This window comes from Lepeophtheirus salmonis, chromosome 14 (assembly GCF_016086655.4).
Source record: "Lepeophtheirus salmonis chromosome 14, UVic_Lsal_1.4, whole genome shotgun sequence".
NCBI lineage: Eukaryota > Metazoa > Arthropoda > Copepoda > Siphonostomatoida > Caligidae > Lepeophtheirus > Lepeophtheirus salmonis.
In genome coordinates this window covers 15,557,005-15,566,882 of record NC_052144.2, presented here as the reverse complement: position 1 = coordinate 15,566,882, position 9,878 = coordinate 15,557,005, and the positions used below count along the sequence as shown (strand labels likewise).

Here is a 9,878-nt window from a genome sequence, read left to right as displayed (position 1 = left end):
TTTTTTGGAAAAAAGTTTCAAAATTTAATTGTAAATTTACCTTTTTTTTTTTTAAATTACAAAAATCCGCAGTTGTTTTCTTACAAAAACTTAAATTTTTGGAAAAAAATTAAATTACAAATATTACATTTTGGGGAAAAAAATTTCAAAAATCCACCCCTATGCATAAAAATTTAAATTCATTGGAAAAAAAATCGAAAAATTAAATTAAATTTTCAATTATAATCTAAAAATTCCTTTATTTGGAGGTGGAACTACAGCCCATCTCCTGAAGACACCCTTTTCTAGTAGAAATCCACGACAACTAAGCTAATCATATGCAACACTTTTCAATGTTATATTTTTCACAACTCTATAAATGCATTTCTTATTAATATAATTCATTATTCAAATATACAAGACCTAGAATTCCAGAAAATCAATTCAAAACTATCCCTCTCTGTCCCCAAAACACTTTTTCACCATGTACCATGTTTTCACTTTTTAAAAATCGGGAAGAATGGGTGGTCAATTAGAAACGAAAATAATTTTCTATTATTTTCCCATTTCCCCTAATTTTTTATAACATTATTATTAGTTATATATATATTTATTTTTCTAGAAAGAAGAAAAAATAGAGATTAGAGCCTTGTTTACTCTCATCCTCATCTATTTATGGGAACAATTTGACCAGCTGCTCCTGCGAGTAGTGCTCTCATATGACCGGCGTCATAGCTACACACATACATAACGGTAATATATTTTTTTTTTTATAAAAAAATAGACCAAAGAGAGAAAGTACCGTTGAGTTTTAGGTCCCTAAAATTAGAATATATATTTATATATTTTTTTAAATGTTGTGGAAGGGGTGAATAATAACAAGAGACTCACGTGGTATTATTCTTTTGGCAGAAAAATGAAGGAATTTAATTAATGAATACAATGATTTTCTCATGAAAATCACATGATAGATATGAAGGAGGTAGGAGACAAGACAACTTAGTCTTTCTGCTTGGCTAATCATTTCACACGTTCATTTGTTCGTTATTTATTTATATAAAGACATTTCCACTCTTTTATGGATCTAAATATGTGGGATGAGTTAGCATTAAAACAATTTTGAAGGAACAAATATCATCAAAGGAAGAATTTTGACACCATAATATATATTTTATAAACTTTGACTTTGGTCCATTTTATACCTTCTATTTAAATTTCTGGGAATACTTAAAACCACCCAATAACATTTACTAAAGTCTAATATTTTCAATTATAGTTTATAATATATATACATATATATATATTTCTATTTTTTTTTCTTGTTAGGATGGATGTGTCTACAATTTACAGTACAATTAGCAGCCTTTCCAGAGGGTTCATCAGAGTCATTTGTCAATAGGAATGGACCATAATTATTCAGTGTTGACGAATATAAATGTGTCAATTTTGTGAAAAATCATTAAAATTTGCTTTTGTGTTGACGGATAACATATATACATTGTCTTTATGTATGTATATAATTATAAATTTTATTTCTATACGTTTTTTTGTGTCATTTAACTAGAGACTTATGAGTAGATCAAAATAAACTCTATTTTGAAATACTCAAAGAATGATTATAATATATTGGATACTAAAAATAATAAAATTAAAAATAATAGTTTAAAAAAAATATATATGTATAAAAACACGACATGGCACACGCACGAGGATATATGTAAGTGTATGTATTATAAACAGAAATAATATAACAATTCAAGTAGAGCCTCCTTACTTAGAGTCCTCCAAATCTTCATCCTCTCCATCCGACTCCTTCACATTAATAGACTCGGGAAGGTCGGGAAATAAGTTATTTCGGTTAAAATCCGCTTTTAAACTACTGAACTTTGAAGCATTACTCAAAAATATCTCCATGGGAGTCTTTTTGGTCAAATCCATTGGAATATGTTGTGGTGGAGGATCCTCTAGAGATTTTGATGAAGGTGGAGAGGCACGTGAAGCCGCAGCCGCGGCAGCGGCTGCGGCAGTAACTGCGTTTGCTGCTGCGAATCGTTCCATTAAAGCTTTATGTTCCGCCATGAGGTCCAACTCTGGAGGTCTGATGTTGAGGAAAGGATTTCGTGCCGCGGCCGCGACTTGCCAAAGGGGTGAATGCACTGCGAGTAGTGGGCTAAGAAGAGGTTGTTTGTGAAAAGGGATTCCTTGGAAGCCGGACATGAGGCTGCTCAATGGAAAACTTCCTGGGTAGGGTGGCGTGAGAGGTGAGTGTGTGGAAGATGAGGACGTTGCTGGAGGAACAGAGTGGAGAAGTGGGTGAGGAGGAGCGTGAGGCAGGATGATTGGAGACTCGGATTTGGTGGATCCATTTGAACTACTTGGTGACGGGGGACGAATTAAGTTTTTGAACGGACTAAGAGAGGCGGAAGTCACGGATGAAGACGTAGAGGAGATGGGTGGAGGAAGAAGCGTTGGGGAGTGTTCTGGACTCCGGGATGAAGAAACATCAATGATGTCGTCATCTGTCTCCTGCATTGAACTATGAGGAAAATGTCCTATGGGTGAAGGCAATGGGTAAGGCGATTCACGTTTCTCCATTTTGGGGGATGACATTTTGGGACGGGATCGAGATGCAACTGCTACAGCTGCAGCAGCAGCTGCCGAATTATTTCCTCCTAGATTTTGTTGCATCAGACAATGTATTTTGAACCAATTGGATCTTCTTCCGTATCGGGATCCAGATTTGCTCATTCCCACCATGATACATTTGCGCAGTCGACATGCCTTGCAAGCTGTGCGATTCTTTTTGTCCACAACACAGCGGTAGTTGTTTTTACACTCTTGAATGACGGATTGGTTGTTGCAAGTGCGGCCAAAGAAGGATTTGCAGCCCTCACAAGTAAAGGCTCCAAAGTGGAAGCCCGCAGCGGGCTCCTCGCATACTCGACACAACTGGTTCTGCATGGGATCCATGGCTTCAAACTGAAAGTTGGAGAATGAAAAGGTGTGAAATAAAATTTTATAAAGAAGAAATGTAAACATTTGTGAGGGAAATTAAGTTTTTTTTTGTCCATTACAGAGGGGGCAATCCAGATACACAAATTTGATTTTTAATGGAAAAATGTAATTTATTGTTTAATTGCGTGTGGCTCCAATAATAGTTTCTTTATTTCAATTATCATGAATAATCTTTCATCATGTATATATAAAATCTTGCCTTACCTTTGGAGGTTGTTCTAGCTGATTCCCAATGGATGGATTTGTTGGAGGAACGCCGCCAGTTCCACCGAAATGGCTATTAAAATTGGAAGCGGATCTCAGCATAGCATCAATGCTGCCGGAATCCGATATCATCATACTCAAAATATTCAGACTATTATAGGACTTCTCAACTATGGTTATACAGGTCACTTGTAGTTCTTAGATGAAACTCTTAAAGAAAACCCCGATTTTCAACGACTCAAGGCTCTGCAAGTAACGTCTTATTACGACAAACTAGAACGTTGAACTGGTTTACACTACGATGAACGATCTATATGATCGTGAAAAGCAGAAGATCATCTTGTTTTTTTTTTGTTAATTCTACCATCAGTACAACCACTACCAAGAAGAACCACAGTGACTCTGCCCCGCGCTCGAGTGCGCGTTAAATTCACTTCCCCACACACATACACACTTGCTGGCGTTGAAGTCTCCTCCGCCGTTTTATTATTTAAAAATTTTAAAAACTTCCTATCCTTGCGTTATTGGAGTGAGGGTACGTAACCATAATAGAAGTAAATTTAGAGTAGAGCGGATGGATGGAGGAATTCATAAATGTAACAGACAAGGAAAGTTTCTACGCGGTCGATAACTTTTTGGGCCCTTATATTTGCTTTTTAGATAATTTCATATCAAATATCATTTACTCTTGCATTAGAATCAGTTTCCCTTTTTTAGAAAAGGGCAAACTAAGGGCCAAGGAAACTCTTTTGGGCACATTTACAAATATAAGTAAATCACCATAATAAAAGATCAATTTTTTTTAGTCTTTTCTTCTATTCTCTCATAACAATGACTTTTGTAAATTAACTCAAATTAATTCGGCCTTTATCTTTGCTGAGATATCCTAATAACAATTATCAAACCATTGTTGAGACTTTTTACTTGTTTAGAGTAGGTTTTTCTTTCTTGAAGGGGCGCATTAAAGGGCAGGGAACTTGAAGGGAGTACTCTTAGAAATATGGGCAAATTAATTAAATATAAGCTCAAATTAATGGGGGCTTTATATTTGTTTAGATACTTAAAGAATAATAATTGAGGGATTCTTGATACGAGAAGCATTACTAATTTGGAATCCAATTCACGTTTTTGAAGAGTCAAACTTTTGGGCATCTTGGTAAATATGGGTAAGTTAACAAAGAAGCTCAAAATAATTGAGGGATTTCTATTTTTGTTTTTTGTTGGTATATGACGTGTTATTGGGCCGTATAATTAGACTTCTTTTGGAAGGAGGAACTCAGAGCAAATGTATCTTATGGAAGTGAGGCTAAAAAATAAACAAACGACAGGGATGCTTCAATTAATTAGGCCATTATTGGCCCAACATTGGGCCATGGAAATGTAATCTTTTTCCTGTGATATAATTTTGAGTAAAGGTCCAGTTTAACGACTCTTTCCTATCTATGGCATTGGTCAAGAAACTACATGGGCACCCTTGTTGATATTTATGGATGGTTATTAACATAAAAACAATCTTGAAAAAAGAGAAAATGACCGATTTTCTCATTTGATATTATAAATACAATTTACCACCCATTATTTTAGGGGCATATTTTGCTTAATTAAGGGGTATTATATTCAAATTTATGGGGCAAGTTAAGATACATTGTAATGGTACCTATAGTTTAGAACCTTTATTATATTCATGAGACTGCATTTAGCTCCGATATGGTGCCTTTCAAATACATACATGGAAAATATTGATTTCTAATTTTTTTTTATTGTGACGATAAATTTTTACTACTTTTTTTTTAGTACAATTTGCAGCACACCTAAGCAATTAGTCGGAATTATTTGTTGATAGAAAGGGATGATAAACTGTGGAAAAATACAAAGGTCTTAGTTTCGAAAAAAAAAAAAAAAATCATTACAGTTTTTTTTTATCTTGACAAGACTTTTCATTTCTTCTATGTGGACCTTAGTAAAACCCAACAATAATGGTTCGAGGTAAAAATTCGGACTAAAAGTGTTTGACTTTATGCTAAAAGACGGTTTATATAATTATATTTGACTTTAAGGGCGTCTGCAAGGGGTAGGCTAGAGGGGTTGTACCCCCCCAATGAGGAGTTTTTGCTTATTACTGCAAAAAAATTCGTCATCCGGGCAAATTATAAGCCAGAGAAAAAATTTTAATATTTGAAATTTAAAAAAAAAATTGATTTTCTATCAATATATTTATAAATTTTCGAATATTTTTTTGCAAAAAATTTAACTTTTGATTTATTTTTTTCGATCAAATATAAGTTTTTATGAATATAAGTTATGGCTCATAAAACATTTTCCCAAAAATTTCATATTTAAAATTAGTTTTTAGAAATTTAGTTTTTTATACATTTTTTCAAAAAAAAAAACATTTTCTGGTAGAGTTTATAGTTTTTGAATTTTTTTTTGTAACAAATGTAATTTTTTATGAATATGACTGTAGGTTTTTTAAACGTTTTATTAAAAAATTTAGATTTGAAATTTAATTTTTTTGATATTTTTAACTTGAAATTAAATATTTCAAATTTAATTTTTGATTTTTTCCCCTAAAAAAGATAATTCGTAGTAAATTACTATGGATTTTTGAAGTTTTTTTTCCATAAAAATTGTTATATTGTTAAAATCCAAAGACCTAGTTCTCTTTAATGTATTTGTTGAACAATTCACGCAACCTTTCGTTAGCTATATTATTTAAAAAATATACATATATAAACATATGATGAGATCTTCTTGTTGATATAGAGAGGGTTAGAAAAAAAAAACATAATCATAAAGGAGAAATTTGGGAAGGGAATGAAAAGAGTTGAAGATATTATTTCATTCACCCATTCTTTTTTAATAGAGCCTCGTCATTTAATGAGAGGTTTCTACTAGAAGACACAAAAAAGAAAAGAAATGTACTCATAAAATAAATCTGTAACTCATTTCACACATTTTTTATTTCATTTTATTTGCCTTTTGATATTTAGAATAAGTGGTCCCTCAACATATAAGCAGTCTGTAATAATTTTTCTCAAAATGGACACATTGATAGTCCTCCACGATTCATTCTCAATGTATAGGAACAGTGTGATTATGAGTAACTCTTTGGATACGTATCAAATTGCACTTATAAATTCATCATCAAAATTATTACTCCCTGTATTTTGAAGGAGCCATATCGAGGCCTAATTACGTTGCATAAATAAAACAATGGGATTAAAAGATAGTTTTGATTTTGAGGTACACTACAAAATCCCAGAAATTGGAATACAAAGCCTATAAATGATGGAAATATGTCCTTGAATGATTGAGCTGCTTTATATAAGGAGTAAAAAGATATGTTGTCTGGTTTTTCTTTTTTTAGATTTTACTTGGAAAGTTATACTGGGCTTGTATAGATAAAATGTAGGTTTTAAACGATGACCAACACCCTGATATCTCTTAAATCACCCCAGAAAATTGAATATAAGCCCTATTATTGACCAAAATAGTATGTCTAACAAATAATGAGTAATATGTTATTTAAAAGGCTATTATTTGAGCTAAATACAGTTGTATAAACCAAATACAGAGTCTAAACGATAGCCAAAATCCGGAAATACTTCAAACCATCCCAGAAATTGGGTTACAAAAGCGTATCATTGACCAAAATATGTCTATGAATAATGAGGCCTTCTTATTTTTGTTCAAGACTGTTTTTATGTTAAATAACTAATGATTTAATGTAGAAATTATCCCTTAATGATAAAAATAAATAAATAATAAGTGATTCCGGAAAGACTTTAAATTTCATTTCTTCATATATTTTTTCTTTTTTCGTTATTACACCAAATTTCTGAGAAGACTTTAATGAGAAGAGAGAGTGAATCAACTACCAATTAAAGTCTCTTCCTCCCATTTCCACCATTTTATCATCATTCTTCTCTCTTTCCCTCTTTTCTCCCCCCTCTCTCTCTCATATTTATCTAGGTCAACCAATGGGAAGGCGAGTGAGTGAACCACTTTTCAGAACAAGTAGAGCAAACCGCTTCTTCCCCCTCCTCCGCGAACGCTCCTTCCCTCATAGTTATAATACATAATAAAATAAAATATAACATGATCTAGATCTACGCTCAGGGATTGGACGGCGCTTATATCCAATTAGAATATATAGAGCGTTTTGACTAAGATTATTACATCAACGCTAAGCGACGGTATATTAAGGATGGAGAGTTGATTTACTCCTTGAATATAATCCACAATTTATTTCATTTACATCATAACTAGAGGTCATTTCTAGAGTACTGGCTATTTTTAATTGTAAATCTCAAAGGAAAAGGCTCATAACTCAACTTTGCCTCAATAGCTATTTTATACTGACCTCAAAAATAGCTTGAACATGTTATGGACCCTATATTTTAATGATGGACATGTAATGAGCTCATATCAATCCAGAGTCCATAAAATTAATTCATGACTCACTATTTTGTGAGTTGAAATACATACAATTAGTAAAATCACTTTTATATATTAGACTGTCCAATTTCCGGGCTTACATTCTTGTTGTTCTGCTCTAGTATTTGCACCGGTAGAAACGAATAAAAAAATAAGTTAACCAAAATTTGAGGCTTCTCAGACTATTTGTGACGTGGTACAAAGCATTTGAATTTGATATTTGAGGCGATCCACTTTTAAGCTTCTTGTATCGTCTCAAATATTATGCCTCGAGTGTTTGCTTTAAGAGTTAAAAATCCTGTTTTTAGTATTAAATTCAAGGACACTTTTGTTCAAGGACTTTCTCACTTTAATTAGAGCTAAATTTTAGTTTATTAATCCTAAAAACCGAACAGTAATATATATATTTATTTTGTACAATTTGCAATTTCTTTACAAATTGTGACTTGTATTACCAAATTGTACAAGAAACCATTACTACGTCTCATTACACTTAATCTAATTAGTAAATCAGCCATTTTCATAACCAACTCCTAATTCCACATTCATTATGTATTTTCGAATAATATAATTACGAGTATTTGAACCGTATAGTCTGCAACGAAATACTTATCCATCAGTCATTTTCATAAATCAAAATAGTCAAACATTACACCATTAATATATCAGCTATTAAATAAAAAATCTATTCGACTCTTTACAGTAAATTCTTCATGTAAGATATTTTATCTCTTTTTTTTGTTCCAACTTGTACAATTTTCTTGAAATCAAACATAGGCGTAGGTTTTCTCTGACGTTACAGATTGCATCATAAAACAAAGATTGAGGACCACATGGGGGCCTAGAGTTGATAATATTAGATCAAAAGCACAACATGTTGAAGAAACTTGAACAAATGGTTGCTTTAAGAATTTAAAAAAAGTATCAATACTTGTATAGAAAACTATTTTTTGTCTATGATAAACACTGATATTTGAATTGAATCAGATTAGTATGTACTAAAAATCCCACTGAAATTGCTAGATTTGTACAATGAATTCTGTTTTGAATTGATTAGGGACTAAAGTAAGAATTTTTTTTGGTAATAACAGTATTTTATCCTTGCAAAAGTAATAGTTAATTTAATATTGACACTCTGTAAATCAGAATTTATAAGAATGTAATAATATATTTTGAAATATAACAACATTTTATGCTATATTTTTTATAGCAACTGAAAGGATTATGCCCTCAAATTTGTTGGTCATATATTGACACGCAAAAGTACACTATTTTCCTTAATATTGATGAAAATGGATTATATCCTGTTCAATTTAGACCTTTAATATGACCAACATCAATAACCATGTGGGCTTCAATTGAAAAGATGTTCTTTATATTGATATTTCAAGATCCCTCTCCCTTGCTGAAATGTTTAATGCATCTTCTTGAGGCTCCAAAGACGGTTCTTGTAAGAATTGGTGTGGCCTTCAAGGCCATAGTGGCCTTAAAATAGGATTTTTCTAAAAACAAACTTTATAACTAACATACGAATAATTCATATGAAGCAAAAAAATAAGACTGTAAAATTCTAAAAATTATTTATATGGGTTAGAGAAAAAAAAGAAAAAGATGAGAAAATAAAACAAAGGTTTTTTGACAAATTTATCAACTTGAATATTTTTTTACCTTTTAAAAAAAGTGTGTAAAGATAAAAACCGATATGCAGGGAGAATCTTTTTTAAATTTTTAAGATCTTCATTCTTTATTTATAAAATTCGGTAGAGTTCAGAATTAATTTTAGTTCCATAATGTCTCAGGAAATGCAGGATAAATCTAACTTAGTTAATATTAAGGAAAAATAGTGCATGGCAAAATTGTACCATAACGACTTAAAAATTACTCTCAAACAACATTTTATGTTGATAAAGCTAATTTGTATTATTTATCAAAACCCAAAAATGTATATAAAACAATAATTATTGCATCATTATACCATTTTATTTCTATATTGTGTTTGCAAATTAACTATTAAAATGGAATAAGTTAAAAAAAAATTATCTAATGATCATAACTTTCTCGTCCCTGATTGTACACATCAAGCGATTTTTATTGATTTTTAGTACATATTACTTTGATTGAATTCAAATATTGGTCTGTATCATAGACATTAAGTACTATTCAAAGAAAGTGTGGAGTCCTTTTATAATTAATTAAGCCATTTCATGAAGTTTCATGTATATATATATATATATATTAAATTT

The 9,878-nt window shown here is 31.5% G+C and overlaps 1 protein-coding gene across 1 annotated transcript; it reads right to left on the bottom strand.

Moving 5' to 3' along the window:
* Window positions 1–1,449: 1,449 nt before the first annotated feature.
* LOC121129617 (uncharacterized) lies at window positions 1,450–3,584 on the bottom strand. The gene is made up of 2 exons (XM_040725342.2): window positions 3,199–3,584; window positions 1,450–2,958 (listed from the first exon to the last, which is right to left on the bottom strand). The coding sequence occupies exons 1-2, from the start codon at window positions 3,331–3,333 to the stop codon at window positions 1,750–1,752; spliced, it is 1,344 nt and encodes a 447-aa protein (XP_040581276.1). The 5' UTR covers window positions 3,334–3,584; the 3' UTR covers window positions 1,450–1,749.
* Between the last annotated feature and the right edge of the window lie 6,294 nt (window positions 3,585–9,878).